General features: G+C 34.5%; 2 protein-coding genes across 14 annotated transcripts; one reads left to right on the forward strand and one right to left on the reverse strand.

Annotated features, from left to right (window-relative positions):
- Window positions 1–7,022: 7,022 nt before the first annotated feature.
- LOC130805930 (pentatricopeptide repeat-containing protein At1g08070, chloroplastic-like) lies at window positions 7,023–22,202 on the reverse strand. Of its 13 annotated transcripts, none has more exons than XM_057670863.1 (6): window positions 20,209–22,202; window positions 19,737–19,830; window positions 18,724–18,892; window positions 18,485–18,560; window positions 15,351–15,557; window positions 7,023–8,860 (listed from the first exon to the last, which is right to left on the reverse strand). In XM_057670863.1, the coding sequence occupies exon 1, from the start codon at window positions 22,020–22,022 to the stop codon at window positions 20,271–20,273; it is 1,752 nt and encodes a 583-aa protein (XP_057526846.1). In that variant the 5' UTR covers window positions 22,023–22,202; the 3' UTR covers window positions 7,023–8,860; window positions 15,351–15,557; window positions 18,485–18,560; window positions 18,724–18,892; window positions 19,737–19,830; window positions 20,209–20,270. The 13 variants fall into 13 exon arrangements, with proteins under 13 accessions (XP_057526846.1, XP_057526838.1, XP_057526812.1 ...); XM_057670855.1 differs by adding an exon at window positions 18,923–19,010 and having other exon boundaries at window positions 18,724–18,832; window positions 19,737–22,202; XM_057670829.1 differs by adding an exon at window positions 18,923–19,010 and having other exon boundaries at window positions 18,724–18,832; window positions 19,157–22,202.
- LOC130801119 (uncharacterized) lies at window positions 10,697–11,276 on the forward strand. Its single transcript, XM_057664895.1, has 2 exons — window positions 10,697–10,733; window positions 10,840–11,276. Exons 1-2 carry the CDS (start codon window positions 10,697–10,699, stop codon window positions 11,274–11,276), a joined length of 474 nt encoding a protein of 157 aa, XP_057520878.1.
- Window positions 22,203–22,814: the final 612 nt, after the last annotated feature.

Below are 22,814 nucleotides of genomic sequence, written 5' to 3' on the forward strand. Positions count from 1 at the left end.
AACGTTTGTATAGTGAATGCCCTTAAAAAAGACTAGCTCGGGTCTTTTCTAGGAAGTGGCCAACCCTCACACTCACATAGATGATATAGTCATTAAGAATACCATAGAATTCACACTCCAAAGTAAACACAGCCCGAGTCTTTTAAAAACCACATAATATATATGATTTTTAGTCGATTTCTATGCATCGTCCTGTTCATGAATGATGATGATCCTCACAAGACAAGTCAATATAGCTTCTATGTAAGGTGCAAAGCTAACAAGTCACGAACTAACACTATATTTGTATAACTATTTTTGGGAGAAAATTGAAGAAAGAGGAGGAGAATGGAGGGAAGTGAAAGGAAGAAAAGAGAAATAAAAGGTAAATTCTCATTTATTGTTTAGAAGGGAGGGGAAGGGAAAAAAAGGGGATTGTTGTGGGTTTTCCCTCTAAATCTTTCCACTTTTGCAGAAATTGCAACTATAACAAAAAATTATACATGTTTTACTTTCAAATATCTTCTCTTCAAATTCCCCTCATCCTTTTTATTATCCAAATAAGCTAGGGATCTCTCATCATTTAAATCCCTCTCATTTCTTTCTCTTTATTCACCCTCTATCCAAACACAGTATAATGACGTTAATTATTTTAATTTTCTGAACATGAAAAATTATCTTGACATTGTCAATATGAAAATAGTTTTTTCTAAGGCTTGTATATATTCAAAGAGTAAGTGACAATGAGAAGTATCAATTCTCCATTAACAAAAAGATAAACTCCAATTTTATACACAATACTACATGTAGAAATTCCGTTTATTCAATTAAGAAAATCGGCATTTGGAGCCTAAGCATTGCAAGCTCTAATGTACGTCTGCTTCTATTTTTGTACATCCAACATCATAGTCATGCTAGGTAAGAGTCACTTGATATAGGGGTAATTGTATATTTTTTTTGTTAATGCTAGTTTCAATAAACCAAAACCAATATTTATTTATTTTTTTTTGCATTCATACTCGGATTCAATCCCATATAGTTATAATAGTTATAACTTTAAAATTAGGCTTGAATTCTAAGGAGACTAATGGTATGTTGACAATTATAACATACTAGTATACAAATGCATGAAGTTTGTTAGTATAAAAATACCTAAAAATATAAACTTTTAAAGAAAGATGCAATTGCATTTCATAGTTATAAAATTATTATATAAATGAAATTATATAAAAGTTTAGATAAGCTTTTATGACAACATTATTATTGCTTGATTGGATAAATAATTATTGATTATATATTCTGCCCCAAAGTACCTATTTTGTGAAATAAACGATTTTGTAAAAAAAATTGTGTTGAAATTGCGATGTTTACAAACTTAAGCTTCAATCCAATAATGCATTCTCTCAATAAAATTAAAACACATCATAGAGCTCTTAAAATATGACATTTTTCATTTTCCGACAAAATTAATAATATGTATAATGTTGAAATTCTTTAAATTAGATGAAATAGTTTCTAGTATAAAAGATATGTATTGCTAGCTATATAGTAAAATACTTCATCCGTTTCAAATTACTTGCAATACTAGGATTATCATACTTTTTATTCATCACTCTTAATTTGTGATTAGTTTTTTGTGAGATCATAATCAATGTAATAAATCTTTTTAATATCACATAATCACATTTAAAACCTGTAAAATTGCTCCATTTATCAAAACTCTATATAATCGCAATTTAGAATTTTTCAGTTCTTTTATAGTATGTATGATTTTCAATTTTTTATATATTGCATCATGATTGTATGATTTGATCTAATAAAATATTTTTGAAAAACTTAACTTTAATACTTAAATTCATAATTAATGTAAGAAAATCTTTTGAATATCATAATAATCACATTAACCTATAAAAATATTCCATTACACAAAGCTCTATAAAATTGCCATGTAAAATTTTCAGTTCTTTTATAGTATTGTATGATATGATATGATGATTATGTATTGTATGATTGAATAATTGTATGATTTGATCTAATAAAACTTTTAAAAACTTGCATTTAATACTTAAAATCATAATTAATGTAATAAAATCTTTTGAATTTCATATAATCACATTTTAACCTATTAAAATGCTCTATTAGGCAAAACTCTATAAAATCGCCATGTGAAAATTTTCAGTTCTTTTATAGTATTCACTACAAGAAAACTTGTTTTTAGCAATAAGTTTTAGCAATGACTATATTTTTTTCGTTGCGAAAAATACAAGTTGTTGCAAAATCCGTTGTTATTACTAAATAATCGTTGCCATAAAAAAAATAAACTTCCCCACCCCTTAAAATAAGAGATATTCTAAAGCTTTGAGATTGAACCATGCCCAATGTAGAAAATATCTCTTATTCTAAAGCTTTGAGATTGAACCACCCCTTAAAATCGTTGCCCAATATTGCATGATATGATATTTTCGAAAAAGTGAAAAAAATAAGACATTTGAACAACTTATTTTCCAAAATAAGTTTCGTGAAAATTTATTTCCCAAAATAAGCGTCCGTACATCCAGATCAGAGCTTTGGACAAGTCGCTGTTAGTAACAGCAAAAGAAGGAAAAAAATAATTTTAATTGTCTAAGTCGCTGTTAGTAATAGCGACTTAAGGAGTTGACCAGTTAACTCCTTCAGTCGCTGTTACTAACAGCGACTTAGATCCTTTAATTTTTATTTTTTTTTTACGAAGTAAAGTAGCCGTTGTTGATTAGAAAAATAGCCGTTAGGAACTTGAAAATAGCCGTTGTAATGATGTTCTATAAATAGCTCCTTCATTTCCCATACTTCATTATATCAATTCTACATCATTCTTCTTCTCTTAATTTCTAAAGGTAACATTATGTATTATGTTAGTTTTACTTTTAATTTTTAAATGTTAATATAATTTTTGAAAGTTCATTTACGTTACTATATTATATGTATTATGTAGATGTCAAAGGAGCATTGTATTGAAGAGCTTTGTGATTGTGGTTATGAAGTGGAGATTAATACAGATTGGAGCGACTTTGATCCAGGGCGTGAATTTGTTACTTGCCTTTCTACTTGGTTGACGGATTAGGATGCACATACTTTAGATGGATTGCTCCGAAGGGTACGAAATGGCAGAGAGAGTTAATAATAAGGCTTGAAAAGGAAAAAAAAAAGAGCTCAAAGATGAGGTATTTAATCTAAAGAGACAAATGGATGATATGACGCATAGGAAAGAAGAGACTGAAAGGATTATGAGAAAGTTTAAGAAGCCTTCTTAGTTAGCGACGGTAGTTTAACTTAATGAATGAAGTATGTAATTTGATATGAATTTGTTGAACATGATTGCAATTGTGTTGAATGTCCGATAGCAACATCCCTATTTGAATATGATTGGTTGTTTGTTTTTGATTAAATTCATACTACATTCTTGGCGGAATGATTCATCGCCGAAAAGTCTGAGTACTTAACATCAAGGCAACGATAATAAACGTTTGCTAATACGATTAAAATATGAAGTCTCAGTTCAGTACTCAACGTTCCTACGAATATGATACAATCTAACAGCGTCCAACAACGCATCCTTATTATCAAACATCATACCCTTTTGAAACTCTCCTTCGTCGGTGTAGGTTGTATCACAATCCCAAGACCTCCAAGAATTGTCCTCAATGTGTTCATCTAGAGGGGGAACCAATGCATAGGGTGTAGGGGCAACGATTGTTGGAATGTTTCCTAAAGTCATGTCATTAGCTAGAGCCTCCTCGTCAACACCCACATCATCCTCAGAAGGAGCTTCAACGAATTCATTACTCTCACTAATAACATCATCCCAAGGCTCATTTGTATCTTCTAAGTTACAAGTATCATCATTTGTGACTTGAAATTGACTTTGATTGGATTCATTAGAAGGATAAGAGGAAGATGACATAAAGGGATTTTGGGTTTCTTGGGTAGGGAAGGGCGTATGAGAAGGAGCAGAAGGAGTTATATTCATGAATGCATTTGTTTCCACAACATTGATATCTTCATTCCCTAGGGGTACCTCTTCTACATATAACTCTAAAGAAGGACTAGGGGTAGACCTTGAATACTCCCACATTGCATCTATAGTCTCCTCATCCTCAACCGGAAAAGCTAACAAATCTCCACTAAGATTGTACTTAAAACTTAAATTCACAGTACTTCTTGTAGTGTCAATGCCAATCCTAGAGCATATAAAATGTTTAAATTCATTCAAATCCATGTATGAATTGCATGCAAACAGTTTACGTCTTCTCCCAACATACTTAACATTGTTACTAGTTGATCGTATTGAACCATTCCAAAAGCATACAACAGTCACACGAAATGAATCCATTTCTACAACATAACAATACAAAATCAACATCACCATCGTGTTCATAAATATATTACCACTACACATTTTAAATTCAACAACAAATTCTCGAACAAACTATTAATTATGAAGATCAAGGCAAATAATAACTACATTCGACATATTCGTAGAGCTTAATTCTAAATGACCACTATACATGACATACATTTAAAAATCAGCTCCAAATAGAAAAATTTAAAATTGAACAACAATTAGTAAATTCATACTTGAAACAATTGCAACAATTCAACAACAAGTTGAACAACAACACCAAATAAAAACGTACCTCAATAAACTGTAGATCAACAACAATTAGTAAATTGCAAGTATATGAACCTACATTAATGGGAAAGTTCATTAAAATTCACTAAACCCTAATTTTCCCAAAATTGAAAAAAATCAGAAAAAAAAATACCTTAATTCGATGTAGGAAGATTATACAACAAATTAGTGGTACCAACTTCGACTTTGATGAATTTAGTTGAAAGATTGAATGTGATTTTAATGGAGGATAAACGAGGGAGATGTCGAATGAAGCAAAAAAACGCGAACTGAAATGAGGAAGAAGAAGAAACTGGAAAAATAAAACGACTTAAGTCGCTGTTAGTAACAGCGACTTAAGTCTTTTAATTTTTTTTTACTTCTCTCGCTGTTACTAACAGCGACTTATCCAAAGCACTGGTCTGGATGTACGGACGCTTATTTTGGGAAATAAGTTTTCACGGAGCTTATTTTGGGAAATAAGTTGTCTAATTGTCTTAGTTTTTTCAAATTTTCTGATATTTTCTACATTGGGCCTAGTTCTGTAACACCCCGGCCCCTCGGACCGCTGGTGACTACTCTTAGAGACTGTAGACTAGCTCCACAAACCAACACAAGTCTTTCCAGTGCACTTTTGCCTCACTCGTGCACACCCGAGAACACTTCCCAGGAGGTCACCCATCCTAAGATTGCTCCCCACCAAGCACGCTTAACTGTGGAGTTCTTAGCAAATGGGCTCCCTACAAAAAAAGATGCACCTTGTTGATATAAGTAGTCTATCAATCCTTTTTCAAGCTAAATCTGGGGTATTACAGGTTCAATCTCAAAGCTTTAGAATATCTCTTACAACGCGTTTGGTTAATGGTATTAATTAGTAGTAATGAGAATAATTTGTATCGTAAATTCTCATGATATATATCATGTCATTACCATAGTAATGAAAATTTAATCACAAAAAAGTTTTTTTTCACAATTTTTCATTACCACTTAATACCACATGTGCAAGTGGTAATGCATTGGAATAAATTTTGTGAATAAAATGAGCTTGTTGAAGAAGAATAAGTATGGTCATTAAATTTATCAAGAGATATTCTTTTCAAAATTATACTAACATTCCATTACCATTTCCACCATTTAGTATCGATTACCAAATGAGCTGTTAGAGATGTAATATACAGACTTTAAAAGTTTAAATTAATAATATTTTTTTTTATTGCAAACTTTGTATTTGAAAAATTGAACTAAAATTAAATTATTGCACATGATCTTAGTAATTATTGTGGCGTAAAAATTAGTAGTTGACTATTGATGAGAAGAATACTTAAGAAATTCAAATGAGATTGTAATTTGCGAATTATAGCCACTGTTCAAGCTAAACTCAAAAATTTCGACCACTTAATTTAAAATTTCGACAACTAAAATAATTGGAATTTTGTAATTTGGCTTGAACGCTGTAGACTTTGATATTTTTCACAAAAAATATACATTAAAGCTGTAATTTACAATAATGTCAAACTTTAAGGTGGTTGTAATTCGCAAAGTATTCTATATTCATTGAATGAAACAACAACTTATAGTAAGTTGCTGTGTAGTGTGTATTGAAAAAACTAGAATTTAGTCGATAATATTTCAAGCAAATTTAACATAATAGTGTTTTATACTTGATATGTATTATCTACTTTGTAGAATACTTTAAGATGCAAACCATACTATAATGTTCAATGTGTATGAAATAGTCTTTCATTCTTCATATAATACACGTGAAATAATAACATTACTATGTTTAATTTGCATGGAATAATGTTAACGACTACATTCTAGTTTTACTACAAGAAAACTATTTTTTTTGTTGTTGCAAAAAATACTAAATCGTTATTTTAAAATTATTTTTTGCAACGACAAGTGCTGTAATAATAGCTTTTGCAACGATCTTTTTGGTTAGAGAAACTTGTCTTTTTTGCAATGACTTTAGTGTTTGTTATAACTAAGTCGTACATTACAAAAAGTTATTTTCGTGCCTCACACAACATTTAAATAATGCTAAAAGGGATAGTCGTGGCGAAACTATTAATTTGATTGCATTATTGTATAAGCTACAAAGTGAACATTTTCTAATTACCACAAAACAAATCCTTACTACCATCCTATTTGCTCTCTTCAACTCTATTATGGCTCGTCTAGCTATTCCATGAGCAGCTTCACTTGAGCTCTCATCAGCTTTGACAGGCGGGAATGGAACTTTCTCATACTAATATCCCTGCATAACATGGTTAAATGATGATCACGATCATGGAAAGGGGAATCACCATTAAAACCATCAGAGGCCACCTTTGAGTCTGTCCAAATAGTCGCATCGCATCCTGCACTCCTGCACCTACTACTCAATAATGTAAACTTAAAAGGATATCATTTGCATCTCTCGTTAAGGACTTAGCACTAATAGCATAAGAGGATGTTAAATTTAGAGAGATTGCATAGATGCTTAGAGAAGCAGTCTTGCTACTCTCCTCAAAGGCAGCGTCAACTTTTAAAAGCCAGGTTGAAGGTGGACCGTGAGAAAAACGGTGAGTGAAAAGAGTGAAAAGTAGGAAGAGTGAAAAGAAGATGTACTCATTCAAGGCTAACTTAACCACTGACTTACACATTTTTCATGACCTTTAGAACAAAGATCATTCCTTGCACGACACCAATTCCAAAGAAGGAAGGATAAGGTCGTTGGCCAAGGAGTGGTGTCATGGGTCTTTGTAGACTCAAGGTTGGAGGTTAGCCAAGGGATCAAGTCCCCTTCAAAAGAACAAAGTTCTATTCCACAGTAACAAATTAGCCAAAACCCTTGGCTGCATAACAGTTGCAGAGACTATGAATTACAGATTCCTCTGGGAAGAGGCAGACAATGTCCTAGAGAGCTTGAAGGTATCCTACTTGAGATAGTGTTTCTCATAGGGAGAATATCCCAAGCTACCATCCGTAGGATAAATTTGATTTTGGTTGGTAGAGACTTCCTTAATGATTTTCCAGATTGGGTCATCAAGAGCAGGTTGATAAATCTTAGGGGAAGGCGGGAGATTATGTAAGGAGTGGGAGTTGAAAAACTTTCCTGATGCGTATTTGCACACCATCAGATTAGGACCTAATTTAGGGATGACAATAGAAAGAATGGAAGAAGTCATGTTGAGGGACAAGGATAAGAGGCTAAGATTCATAAAACTTTCCTTGGTGATGTCTTTAACTACAAGAGAACTCTATTCCTTTTGTAAAGGTCCTGCAATTAGACTCCTAATAGAACCATTCTCTGACCAGTCATCAAACCAAAAGAAAAGGCATGAATTTGCTCCAATATTCCAACACACCGTTGTCTGTTTATAGGTTCCACACTCTCCCTATAGAATTCCAAATATGTGAACCAGAGTTAAAGGATCTTAAGGATCAATTAACCTTAGGTAGCGTTTGGAAACACGAATTTCATTTGAATTTTTGTAATTCAATTCAAGAAATTGAAATTATGGATTTAAATTCCAATTCCAATTCCTCAATCTCGTTTGGAAATCAAAGAATTAAATTCCTATATTTCAAATCCACATAGTTTTTTGGAAAAATATTGGAATTGAATTCCCAAATTTAAATTCTATAGCATTGTTTGGATAACCTTGTAATTACATTCAACCAAAAATATTAAATATTAGCAAATAAAATGTATTATGATATTACAATAATCCGAAATTGTCACATTAAAAGTTATCTTAACATAGAATATCAAAAGTGTAATGTTCAAACTACTTGTCAAGGCACAAGAGTATCCAGTCGAGTTTCTCATCCTCCAGTAGTTCTTTCAACATTAGAAACTCGTCGGGATTACCATTCATAAACTTCTTTACTGCCCGCATTGTCTGAATCCTAAAAATGCCAAGCACTTGAGAAACAACAGCGTGAATCTCTTGACAAGTGAGTTTCGGAGCGTCTATAATCTTGCTTTGCACGTACTCTCTAAATGACTCGGCAAAACTATTTACCGCATCAGCTACACTATCCTTTTTCCGCTTACGAGAGCTTGAATTAGTTGGATCCTTAGAAGAGCTTGTTCGTTCACAGATCGTCTCCCCCTCCATGGCATCCACTGCCTCCTCGTATTGTTCTGCACCATCCCCGACGGCTCTATCCGCACCAAATAAAGTGCAAATATCTTCCCCAATTTTCTATGCACTTGTTGCGATAAGGGGCAGCATTTTTGTTTACCTACTCGATCACAATCCCAATTTAGCAAACGAAGAAGCAAATAAGCAATAGTAACACAATTTAGGAAACAATAATATTGGTACAGGATGCACATTTGAGCAGATCAGATTCTTAAAGAACCAAGAATATGCAACTGGAAACAACTCAGAGTACAACTGTTATTTGGAGAAAGCCATCTATATATCATTTAGAAGGATATGTTTGGATTGGGCCATTTCATTTGAATTGATAGAATTGGCCCAATTCCATTGTTTGGCTAAGCTGAAAAATTGAAATTGAATTTGGCCCAATTCCAACACAATTCCAACCCAAATAAAAAACAAACTCTTCATTTCCAACCCATACCTTTCCTAATTTCAATTCCCATTCAGCCCAAATATTTTTAAATTTTTTTATATTAAATATATATTAAAATTTAAATCCCCTCCCTCACAATCACTGCATCCCACTCCCAGTTCCCTCACTGCCTCACGCACGCCCTCAGCAGCTCAGCCCCTCACTTCCTCAATCCTCACGTTGCGTCCCAGACTCCCAGACTCCCAGTCATCACTTGACAGCCCACCGGCCACCGCTTACTCCTCCCCTCTCCTCGCAGGCGGCTGTGCGTATTTGAGGGTAATAAACCCTAATTTTGATTTTTTTTTTCCTACAATACTTTTGACTTATGTTGAATTGTTGAGTAGTTTTTTATTTATTTGAGTTTAGTGGTTAATTTATGTTGAATTGTTGAGTTCAATGGTGATTTTTGATTTATTCTAGTATTAATTCCATGGTGAATGCTGGGCATTTTAGTTGGTATATTACGTTCACTGCTAGGTACCAATAATTGTTATGCTATCTGCTCTTGTAATTTGAGCGCCCTTCTTAGGCAGTCATTGCTAGATCTTGGTTTCAAATCTCTTGTAGAGCTGCCCATTAATTTATTTGTGTTAACAACTATCTAAATTTCTTCATTACTAGAGCAATGTGCTTGTGGTATTTGAGAAATGTTTTGTGAAGTTATATATATTATTAACATTAGTCTATAAATATCGCTTTATTTATTAATGTTACGATGTTTTTAATTAATTAAACATTGGTTATATTATGTCTCAGTATACCATGTCTCATGATCGACAAGTTTCTATTGTTAGAAACCGAACTAGAGATGACAATAGTGATAGCGATGAAGATGAAATGGAACTAATTGCAATAGTTAGTGGCTTTATTATGGTTGTAGTGGGAGCATGGTTTGATAGATTTCAGCATAAAGAAGTACCTTGGAACGAACATGAACGTGCAATTAAAAGAGCATATTGGTTGGATTCCCTCATGAATGATAGGATTTGTAAAGAGCAGTTACATATGGATCGGAGATGTTTTGATAAGTTACGCGAGGTTTTAGTTACTAGAGGAGACCTAGTTACTACTAGGAATGTGACCGTAATAGAAATTGTTGCTTTTTTTCTACATACTCTTGGCCATGATCTGAAGAATAGAACTATTGGTGCCGTGTTCATTCGTTCGGGAGAAACAGTAAGCCGTCAATTCCATACCGTGCTCAAAGCTGTGATGAAAATAGGCAAGTATTATATCAAGCAAGTAGATTTCAATGTGACTTATGATGGAGACAACAAGTGGAAGTGGTTTGAGGGGGCACTTGGGGCACTTAATGGGACACTTATTAAGATGACAGTTCCCGTCGAAGATCGACCTAGATATACAGATAGGAAAGGAGATATTACTACCAATGTACTAGCTAATGTGATCCAAGTCTTCAATTCAATTATGTTTTGCCTAGCTGGGAGGGATCGGCTTCTGATCCTCGCATTTTAGGGGACGCCCTCCGAAGACCTAATGGTCTCAAAGTTCCTAGGAGTAAGCAAAACCTCAAGTACCTTGAAATTACAATTCTTTATAATTTTACTTTCTTATATAATTTTTTTTTAATGTCACAAATAAATATTTTCTTGTTGATTTGGAATATTCTAATGCACAAGGCTTCTTGGCTCCATATAAAGGTACACGTTACCATTTAAACTTGTGGAGAGGAAGTGCTCCTACAAACTACAAAGAATTGTTCAACTTGCGTCATTCATCCGCACGTAATACTATTGAAAGAGCCTTTGGGTTATTGAAAAAGAGGTGGGCTATATTGAGGAAAAGTAGCTTTTATGATAAGCAAACACAAGTAAGAATCATAAATGCATGCTTTGTTCTCCATAATTTTGTTAGAGAAGAAAATTTGGACGAGGAGAATTTGTTAAATGAGGTGGACGATGATTTATCAAATGTAGAAGCTTTTGATACAATGGAGGATGAAGGGGAGGATTTTATTTCAACGGCACAAGCCTTACCTCAATGGAATAACTTAAGAGATGAAATGTCACAAAAAATGTTCCGAGAATACCAAGCTCGAAGGAGATGGAGACTTTAAGCCTCAAGCTTACCAAGCTGTTGTTGATGAGTTAAAGAGAGAGTTAGGTATTGCACTTAATGTGGATCATGTGAGAAACCGAACTAAGTCTTGGAAGAAACACTATGGCTGCATCACGGACATCAAGACTCATACAAAATTTAAGTGGGATGATGAAAAAAAATGAGCGTAATCACAATGGAAGATCTACCTCAATGGACAGAATATATTAAGGTATGTATGGCTGAGTTTCTACTTGTATATTTCATTGACTAGTATAGATTAGTGAGTTTAGGAGCAGAGTAACATGACCTGTATTGAGTATAGATTACTGCCTCTGCCCTACCTATGAGTTAAAATATGTTACATCTTGAAGTAAAAGACAGTATGTATCACACAGAATCTATACAACAGGACTAATCCCTGGATTATGTATGTACTTGTCTTTTGCTGTCGTCTTAGTTAACTTTCAGCAAGCCATAATAAGACACTTCTACTCTTATCTTTAATACTAATTGCAGGACATGCATATTTGACCAAGTCTCTGATGATAAACTCATATCCAAGAGATTTCGGCACTACTATTAAATTCATGCTCAATCATTAACTGCTTAATCTGACATTGTAAATTTGATCCCTTCTTTTTATTACTGCTTTGTTTTTTGGTCGAGACTGCTTATTGCTCAGTGCAGTTAATTAACTAGAGTATATAATTTATAGATGGCTTCCTTTTATTCTGAGTTGTTTCAGTTTAAATGATATATAGATGGCTTTCTCCAAATAACAGTTGTACTCTGAGTTGTTTCCAGTTGCATATTCTTGGTTCTTTAAGAATCTGATCTGCTCAAATGTGCATCCTGTACCAATATTATTGTTTCCTAAATTGTGTTACTATTGCTTATTTGCTTCTTCGTTTGCTAAATTGGGATTGTGATCGAGTAGGTAAACAAAAATGCTGCCCCTTATCGCAACAAGTGCATAGAAAATTGGGGAAGATATTTGCACTTTATTTGGTGCGGATAGAGCCATCGGGGATGGTGCAGGACAATACGAGGAGGCAGCGGATGCCATGGAGGGGGAGACGATCTGTGAACGAACAAGCTCTTCTAAGGATCCAACTAATTCAAGCTCTCGTAAGCGGAAAAAGGATAGTGTAGCTGATGCGGTAAATAGTTTTGCCGAGTCATTTAGAGAGTACGTGCAAAGCAAGATTAAAGACGCTCCGAAACTCACTTGTCAAGAGATTCACGCTGTTGTTTCTCAAGTGCTTGGCATTTTTAGGATTCAGACAATGCGGGCAGTAAAGAAGTTTATGAATGGTAATCCCGACGAGTTTCTAATGTTGAAAGAACTACTGGAGGATGAGAAACTCGACTGGATACTCTTGTGCCTTGACGAGTAGTTTGTACATTACACTTTTGATATTCTATGTTAAGATAACTTTTAATGTGACAATTTCGGATTATTGTAATATCATAATACATTTTATTTGCTAATATTTAATATTTTTGGTTGAATGTAATTACAAGGTTATCCAAACAATGCTATAAAATTTAAATTTGGGAATTCAATTCCAATATTTTTCCAAAAAACTATGTGGATTTGAAATATAGGAATTCAATTCTTTGATTTCCAAACGAGATTGAGGAATTGGAATTGGAATTTAAATCCATAATTTCAATTTCTTGAATTGAATTACAAAAATTCAAATGAAATTCGTGTTTCCAAACGCTACCTTAGTGTATTTGGCTCTATAAAAAGAGGAAAGCAAAGAGGGAGTCTTATGCATTTTCCAACAGAGTTTGACTAAAGCTAACTTATTTGAAGTGTCTACACTTCTAATGCCTAAGCCCCCTTTCAGGATTGGAGTACAGACTCTATTCCAACTTATCAAATGAATTTTACTGCCTCCTTTCTCATTCAGACCCCAATGAAAATTACTGGCTATGTTGTTCAGAGAGTTGGTCAGAGATTTTGGGAGGGTAAGACAAGAGGAGATATACAAGGGAATGGAATTTATATAGGAGTTAATCAAAATTGTTTTACCAGCTCTAGATAAAAGCTTTGATTTACAGCTCTAGATAAAAGCTTTGATTTACATCCTTCTAATCTCTTCCTGAACTTTCCTATCATAGGATAAAGTTCTCTGAGCTTGGGTCTGCATTGAGTAAGAGGAAAACCCAGGTAATTACCTATGTCCCTTCACTTACTTCAATGTTCAAAGAAGAAGAACAGGAGTGGATCAGATCAGGGGTAGCATTCTTTGAGAAAACAAGTTCGGATTTTTGAGGTTAACTCTCAGTCTTGAGTGTGAGTGAAACTCATCTAGGATTGTGATGACTGTATCTATATTCTTTTGATTTGCTTGGCCAAAAGATAAGACCATCAGCAAAAAGAAGGTGAGAAATATTTGACTCATATTTAGAGGGGCGGAAAGGTAGCCAATTTTTTTGAGAGACCTCATCCTCAATCCTCCTAGAAAGTGCTTCCATACATAGGATAACGATATAAGGGGAGAGGGGGTCTCCTTGTCTAATGCCTCTAGATGGAGTGATAGATTCAAAGGGTCTACCATTAATAAGCACAGAAAAGGAGGTAGAAGTATTGCAACTCATAATCAGATTACAAGAAGAACCATCACATTCATGGAATTTCAGAGTATTCAATATGAAATCCCATGCAAGGGTGTCATATGCTTTCACCAAATCCAATTCTAGAACAAAAAAGGACTTCTTCCCTCTCTTAACTTTCATGGAATGTAAGATTTCAGAGGCAAGAACAAAGTTAAGCTCAGAACCCCTTCCTTTCAAAAAGTTATTTTGATAAGGGAAGATAAGATCGGAGAGGAGGGGTCTAATACAATTGACAAGGATCTTTGTAATTACCTAGAAGGTATTACAGAGACTGATAGGTCTAAAAATCCTTGGTTGGGAAGCATGGCTGACCTTTGGAATAAGATCAATTAAGAAGCATTAGTCTCAGAGGGAACAAACAAATATTCAAATATTTTCTTGATGAAAACACAGATTTGCTCGTTTAGTGCCAATGGTTTTGAAAGAGGAAAGCATGGAAACCATATCTCCAGGGGATTTAAAGTCTCCCAGACTCATGACTGCTTGTCTGATATCCTCCTTCGAGGGAGGGAAGCCACCTTAATTAGGTTACTTGAAGGGATAGGGGGAAGGACTTTATCCTTAGAGCTAATGAAAAGTTTATCAAAAAAAGGAAATAAAAATTTGTGAAATCTCTTTATGGCCAGTAAAGGTTTCCCCAACTTCATTTTCTGTGCTGTTGATTTTGCTCATGCTCCTTTCAATAAGTACTGAGGAGTAAATCCTATCACCTTACGATATCCAATGTTCTCTAGATCTAACAGCCCAAAATTCTTTCTCCTGATTGATGATCAAATTGTACTCCTTTAGCTACTTCGATGTCACAGAGATGAATGTTAAATCTATAGCATTTTGAATTCCATCAATTCTACGAATGAATTTATTTTTATCCCTTCTAAATATGAGGAATCTATCTTTAGCCCAAGGAATGATGGCTTCTTAATAGCAGTTAGGGTGGAAGGAAAGAGCTAGGCAAGGCGAGTACAAGGAGGAGGGTATCATTGAAGGAAGAGTCAAGGAACCACATGGGTTCCACTCTGAAGATTTTTGGACATAATCTAGGAGGCAAAACATTAACGTTGTCAAGGAGAACTGGACTATGGTCAGAGCCTAACCTTGGCAAGTTAGTGACAGAGGCATGAGGAAAGATACTGAGAAAAGAGCCTAACACCAGACATCTATCAATCCTTTGCATAATGGGTTACTCTTACGCATATTAGTCCAAGTGTGTTTCAATTTAGAGAAAGCTAAGACAACAAGGCCACTAGTATCCCAATAGTCCTTAAAAGCAGACATTTTAGTAAGGTTTCCCTCCAAATTTCTCAAAAGGTTCAACAATTTAGTTGAAATCCCCCATAACTATCCATGGTACAGCTAATTTAGCTCCAAAATCAGTCAAAGCCTCCCATTGTAGCTTTTTCTCAATAAATTTAGTACTAGAATAAATGCCAGAAAAACAGAAAGTAACATTACAAGGAAGTACCTGGAAGTAGCCATGAATGGAGTGAAGGTCCCTCGATATAGACACGAAGGAAAGGATCGGGTTTCAGAGATGCAGGGTCTAGAAGGCTTGTGGGTGGTTACTAGATGCCTCACTTTATCAACAAAGCTAATTTATTTCCCTAGCATTCCACGCTATAATTTTGAGGTCACTCTTCATCATTCCACACTGTAACAGATATTCATAGTCCTGTAAGGCAAGGTGAAGGGAAATTATTGTCTAATGACATTATGTAACCAAAGGTGCATCATAAATTGATCAACTAGAAACTTACTACTGATCACGAAAATCTAAAAGTTTACAGAGATCTGAATAACAATTTTTTTATAAAACTATACTTTGCATAGAATTTAAGAGAACATCACATAATATTGACTGTTAATAAAATAAATAATAATATTGATTGAAAGAGAATAACACATAATATTGATTGTACACCTAATAATCTTGATAAAGAATGTAATCTGGGCAGTTCATGAGCAAACCAGGGAAACATAGAATTTGTAGACCGACTTTTTATTAACTAATACTTTATCCACCAAGAATTGGACTTATGTTCCCATAATCCTAAAACAATCATCAGAGTATAGTTTAATTTGAAATCTAAGTAATAAAATCTAAATTAAATATGCAGGAAAGAATGAGAAGTACACATTAAGAAATGCCTCAAAATGAAGTGAGAGTAGTTATCTAATGAGAGAATCGATTGAACTATATATACAGATTTCATGATATATTACAGGTTTATAAATCTACCAACATGAAGGAAAAAGGCTATTCTACCAAGTACCAACATAAAACATTCAATCAATTACATTGTGAAACCTCCATGACATATACTGCAAGCAATCGTAGAGTTCAGTGCAAACCATCTTTAGTAAATGGGTAATCTGTCCACTAAACAAATTAGTCATGCTACAAAAGCCCATGTGCCTTCACAGAGTAAATTGAAGTCATTTGTGTTCTAATTGAACACATCACTCACAATGCCAAAACACACAGTAGCACACTAACCAAAAACTGGGTAGTGTCATATATGCAGCCTTAGTTTTATAAAGTGTCCCTCGTTTGTGCCTTGTGCATGCGCCTCGACCTTAGGCTCGGCTGAAAACACCTCAGCTAGGTGAGGCAAAGCCCACTACAAGAGGTGTGCGCCTTAGGCGCCTTGATGCACTTCACACCTTGTGCGCCCAACGCGCCTCCTTAGTCGGCTAGGTTATTAACATATGCTTGTTTGTTCGAAAAAGAAATAAAACTCAAAATTTACTAGAATATGAAGTTTGAAAATTGTTGCTTTTTTAAGAAAAACAAAAGGCATATGAAGAAAATAGTTTTGGAAATTCTTCATATTCTCATTATAATAGTGTTGTGCTAAAGTGGTATTTACCGCAAGGATAATAAATGTTTTCAAGCTTGTTGATACTAAAATATGAATATCATGTTGTTTGAAGTATTCAATATGTTTTAAAATTGATTTTTAAGCTTTAGCGAAAAAGTGCACCTCGCCTACAAAGCTCACGCCTTCACCTTGCGCTTTACACCAAGAATTCAAGGACCTTTTGCGCCTCGGTGCGTCTCGCGCTGTTTGAAACTAAGTATGCAGCCCATCAACCGACAAACTTGGTCCCCGTCGGGCAACGAAATTACGACGCATCTCAAGTTTTTCTCCGTTTACACCAAATTTTAGCCTTCATCCTTCTCCCTTCTAATTAAGTTTAGTTTTTCCTTTTCCCTATTTCCGGCTACATATGCTTCTCTCTCCTTCTCCATTCTGATTTCTGTCTTTATCATGATTTTCATAGTATCTTGCGTTAACATCAATTTTATGGCATGTGGGCATAAGTTTCACCATATTAATCTGTCATTTTATGTTCTTTGATGGTGGGTTGCGATTTAACGATTAAGAAGGCAGTGATGATTTTGGGCCTCCATCCATTAATGGACATGTTCACCAAGTTATTCAATTTGGTAACTAGAAATTCCTAAGTTTCTCATTTGATTTCGATGTTTTGTCGAATCGGCCCATTATGTGTTGAAGTTCGGTTACTTGAACCGATTCAGATTTAGGTTTTGTTTTGGTTACTTGAATCAATTTGTTGTTGTTTAACCCTTTAGGTTGCTTGAACCAATTCCGATTTGGGTTTTGTGTTGAAGTTCGGTTACTTGAATCGATTCAGATTTGGATTTTGTTTTGGTTTGGTTACTTGAAGCTCGGTTACTTTAACCGATTCTGATTTGGATCTGGATCTTCGATCACTTCCATTTTTAGGTCAGTTTTGTTTTGGAAGATGATGAGCACTAAGAAGGTGGGCTTTTACCAGTCGTCAGAAATTACCGTTAGCTCTGATACCATTAAAATAAGAGTAATTTGGATTTTTAATGGTTAGATTATTATCTTAAACAAATACTGGATACATTCAATTAATATATAAAGGAATAAAACCTATTTAGGTTAAGTTAACTAACCCTCTAAACTTACTCAAGAATAACTAATAAAAATCAATCTATACTTTGACTAATTCAATCTTTACAATTGCCTACACATAAGTCCATTGGAGAAGTTTCAACTTGATAACTAATAAAGTTTGGATCAATAATTATAAACAAAAGCTAGTTGCCTGATTTAAATCATTTAATTTTCACAGTTATATGGCTTCTTCCTCTGTCATTTCCATCAGACAAACTTATCAGGTTCCCAATAGAGGAAGATAAATAGCACTAATATCTTGTGATAACTTAACAGATCAATAATGATCGCATGAGTTGTTTCAGAGATATTATGTCAGATATTCTAGATGCTGCCATGTCGGCGTCATAATGGACATTGAAGTAGGCCTCAGCCCAGCAGGAGAACCCCAAAATCAAGGATGGAGCTAGCCCAGAATAGGGGAACTTCTGTTAAGTATAATATGCTTTTTCATGTTATCGCAGGTCCACACAATGTTTTGAGTATATATTATAACACGCAAAGAAACTTTTAAGTTTCAAGTTTTAATTTTGTAGTGCTAATGGTAAATATCTGGGAGAATATTTTTAAAAACATTATCAGAGAATGCAAGACAACATAATGATAGAATAGAAGCAACAGATATTTTCAGAAAAAAATTGGAGCATACCTCAATGATCATGGAAAATCTTCTTAACTTGGTATTTAAACAACCAGATCCTGGAAGAAGCAAAAAGTATTTATGGCTGCAAAATCATAATAGCAGCTAAAATGAGTACAATTAGCTACAAGAGAATCAATGGCTGTATAAGTTTTATCGTGCACATGAGTAACACCCATCGTACTAGGGAACAGGTTTTATGGATCAAATTGGTGGTACAAGGATCGCAATCACAGAGCTGAGCTTACCACTGGATAAAACTTGAGACAGGTGGATTTCCAACATTAGCAAGGGTGCTCTCTCAACAATATGGGGTTTTGGACGTTGCATGTCATGAGATGAGATACTATGAACAGCCTGATTATGGACAGTGTGCAACAGGTGAGCACATGAAATCTTGATATATTAATTGATTCTCTGCAATATCAAATAACAATTATAACATACAGTTTTGACAGATATTCTGGCCATGTGAAACTTGCATACCAATTGCTGGCTACATAAGAGCCTCTATGGAAAATTGGAATTTGGAAACCTATACAAGATTCGAAGGTTCAAAACAATGCCAATTCCTTTTTGTAGCTACACAGACATATACAGCTATACCAACTGCACATAGTCACCGCCAACCTTTAAAAAACTTAGAAAAAGCATCATTCTAAAAAGAGCAATTTATTTCACCTGAAATTGTGGTGCACATTTAGCAGTTGGACAATATTTACAAGTCTTACGTGCAAACTGGAGAGAAGTATTTAAACTTGCAGGTTCAAAAGCAAATCCCATTTTGAATTTATGATCCTAAAGGTTTATAATCAAATGCTGCTAAATGCTATGCCAAACAGAATTAATAGAGATACTGAAGATCTATGGCTTGACATTTTTGTTCGTGCAATCAGCCTCTAAATGGGCGGAGCTTTGGAGTATTCCAGACATTTGTGAAGAAAATTTTTGTGCTGATCAAGTTTCCAGCTCAACCATCAAAATGTAACATCAAGCTATCATGGTTGAAAATTCTGGTGATTTTTTGTAGGTGTACTGTCCAAATTCTGAAAAATAATGGAACGCAAGTCATTCCATTGGAGCAATCAAAGCCGAAGATTCCATTGGTCATTCTTCTTGAGGAACCAAACCAATGGAGCTATTACCTTCAACACTGACGTCGATATGTAAGTACAAGGTTGAGAAGCTTCTATACAGAATTGAAGTCCATGGCATTTGACAAATAGAGACATTCAAGCTAACAAGGATATGCTGAAAGTACCTGTGGTATAATCATCACTGGGTGTTCAGTTGTTTCCGTTATGTTTGTTGGTGCTGCGGCTACTGCTAAGGATGTGCACTTACTTCTAAGGATGCTGTCAAAAAAAAAATAATCTCTGAGAAGATATGCATCTATCGAAATCTTCTGTCCGTCTGTAGCTGTGTTGGTAAAAATACACTGTTCTTCTGAAGTTCAAAGCTTAAACATGTTGAACTTCTTCAACCAATAAACAGATGATCATTATCATATTTTCAATATTGTTCATCCATTATCTTTGCTACTTCTATATTATTATGTAGTCAGTCTTACTTAGCGGCTAGCACACATACAGCTAGTGGCTATAGGTTACTGAACTCCATAATCATTTCATACAATGCCCAGTAAGGCACAATTATCAAGGTCAGGCAACCACTATCAAGTTCACCCAGTAATTTGCCTCGCCTTTCAAGATGGTCGAGAGTCATTCACTTACCTGCACTCTATTTGGATTCTCGGCTTCATCTAGGAAACTGCACTATATATATAATTTGTAAATTATTCAATAGAGCTGTAACCTTTGGGCATAGCTAATCTTTTACTTTGTGCTATGCCTCTTAACTTTTCTACATCGAACCACCTTTCCTCATTTGCATAAGTATGTGATAGGGAAATGTATGGACTTATTCTATTGGGATTTCCTTTGAACGCATGTTGAGCACACAACTCAGCGAGACTAACGTTCCCATGAAGCCTACAGCCAGACAGTAGGGAGATCCATGCATCAACTGGCGGTTCCACTGTCATATTGTTAAGAATATCATATGCTTCCTCCAAATGTCCTGCTCTGCTAAGAAGGTCCACCAAGCAGGCATAATGAGCCAGTCCAGGCTGCATATTATACTTACTCTGCATTTGATGAAAAATTTCTCTCCCATCCTCAACAAGTCCTGTGTGGCTACATGCAGTCAAAACGGAAGTAAAGGCACCCTCATCAGGAATAATGCCTTTTGCCACCATTTGGTAAAACTTTGAAATAGCTTCCTCTCCCATCCCATGAATTCCGTATGCTGAAATCATAGCAGTCCAAGACACCAAAGTCTTATCTGCTATCTCATTAAAAACACGGAGTGAAGAAGGCAGCCGACCACATTGTGCATACATGCCTATGAGAGCAGTTGCAGCCATAGTGCTAGAATCAAACCCTTTCTTAAGAAGATAAGAGTGAATAGACATGCCAAAGTCAATGGCTGTGACCTTTTCACAAGCTCCAACCACAACAATGATTGTCGCTAAGTCCGGTTGTTCACCATATGAAACCATTTGGCAAAATAGTCTTAAACCTTCAAACACTTCACCTATATGTACATAACCTGAAATCATTGTGTTCCATGTAACAGAATCCTTTAATGAGATCATAAATAACCGCCTCGCATACAACATTGCCTTGCACTTACAGTACAACTCAACAAGAGAATTGGTCAAAAATATGTTAGAACCAAACATCCTATACCGCACAATGTACCCATGTATTTCTTTTCCTTTCTCAACTATCTGCAAATCAGAACAAGCTAAAAGAAGGCCAAGCAAAGTAGTGGAATCCACAATTGATTGAGATTCCAATAATAACTGAAAAAGTATTAAAGCCTCTCTACAGTGACCATTCTTGGCATATCCAGTGATCATTGTATTCCAAGAAGTTAAATCTCTTTGAGACATTCTATCAAACACTAATTGTGCAACTTTGGTCTCCCCAAATTTCAAATACATTGACAGGAGACAATTACCCACATAAATATCAGACTCAAACCCACTAATCACAACCTCAGCATGAATAAGAGGACCAAACTTAACAAGCAAAGAATCACCACAAGCCTTAATAACAAATGGGTATGTATAATTATCAGGTTTAATGCCTAAACTCACCATTTTTCGATATAAAATCATAGCCTTAAGAGGCAGACCACTGTTTGTATAGCCCCTAATCATGTAATTCCACAAAAAGGAGTTCTTAAACAGTATTTGATCATAAATTATCTGGGCTTTTTCCATTTGTCCACAATTAGCATAAAATGCAGCAAGTTTAGTGCTTAAGTATGTGTTATCTACAAGAATACCAGAAGAAAGCATCTGGGCATGAAACGTTTCACCCCGCTTTAAAGATTTGGACTTCGTTAGAGACTGCAAAATAGAACCACACTGAAGCGAAGAAAGCTGAAATTGAGGGTTGAATTCATTGGAGATAAGGGTAAGGGTAGTGTAGAAGCTATGTTGATGAAAGGAACCAAATTTGAAGGAGTTTCTGTGCATTATGCAACGTGGAACAATATACAAAATGTTGAGACACGGATAGTATACTGACTTTGCATAGGGTATCAAAAACTGCCGTTGGTCCTGTAACTGATTGAGCAACAAGATCTTTCTGAGTACTCTAATGACAAAGAATTGGAAATAATCCAAGGAAGAACAAGAGGATGAATAAAATGAGGAGAAAAGAAAAGGAAGAAATAGATTTCCTTTTTTAATGTCATCCTTACTCATGACCCAAAAAAAAAAAAAAAAAAAAAGTTATCAAACTATTTTATAATTTTTCTCTCTTCTATAATTTCATCTTTCAACCTAATTTTATTAATAATGACCTCTTTTAAAAGGTCATCATCCTCTCTTTCTTACTTTTTTTCTACCCCACCATAATTTCTCTCCCTTAATTTATCTAACATTTATTTTTATTTTTTTATAATAATATTTTCATGTAAAAAGATAATATAATTTTTTATTTGATTAAAATACATCTACTATTTTATAATTAAAAAAATTATTCTTTTAATAAAAATAATATTTTTTAATAAATATAAATATAAATATAATTTTTAATAAATATTTTTTAATATTTAAGAACAAAATATGTACAAAAAAATTATGTCAAAATATATCAATATGGGTCTCATTTTATAGATCTCGAAAAAATATGACCGTTGGTATAATTTTTTTTTTTTTAATTATTTTAATGCGAAAATAGCCCTTAAAAGGGAAAAAATGGCTATTTTTTCATAGCCAATCAAAACAGGACAAGTGGCGTGCAGCAGGATTGACTGGGAAAGC

This window comes from Amaranthus tricolor, chromosome 1, assembly GCF_026212465.1.
Source record: "Amaranthus tricolor cultivar Red isolate AtriRed21 chromosome 1, ASM2621246v1, whole genome shotgun sequence".
Lineage (NCBI taxonomy): Eukaryota > Viridiplantae > Streptophyta > Magnoliopsida > Caryophyllales > Amaranthaceae > Amaranthus > Amaranthus tricolor.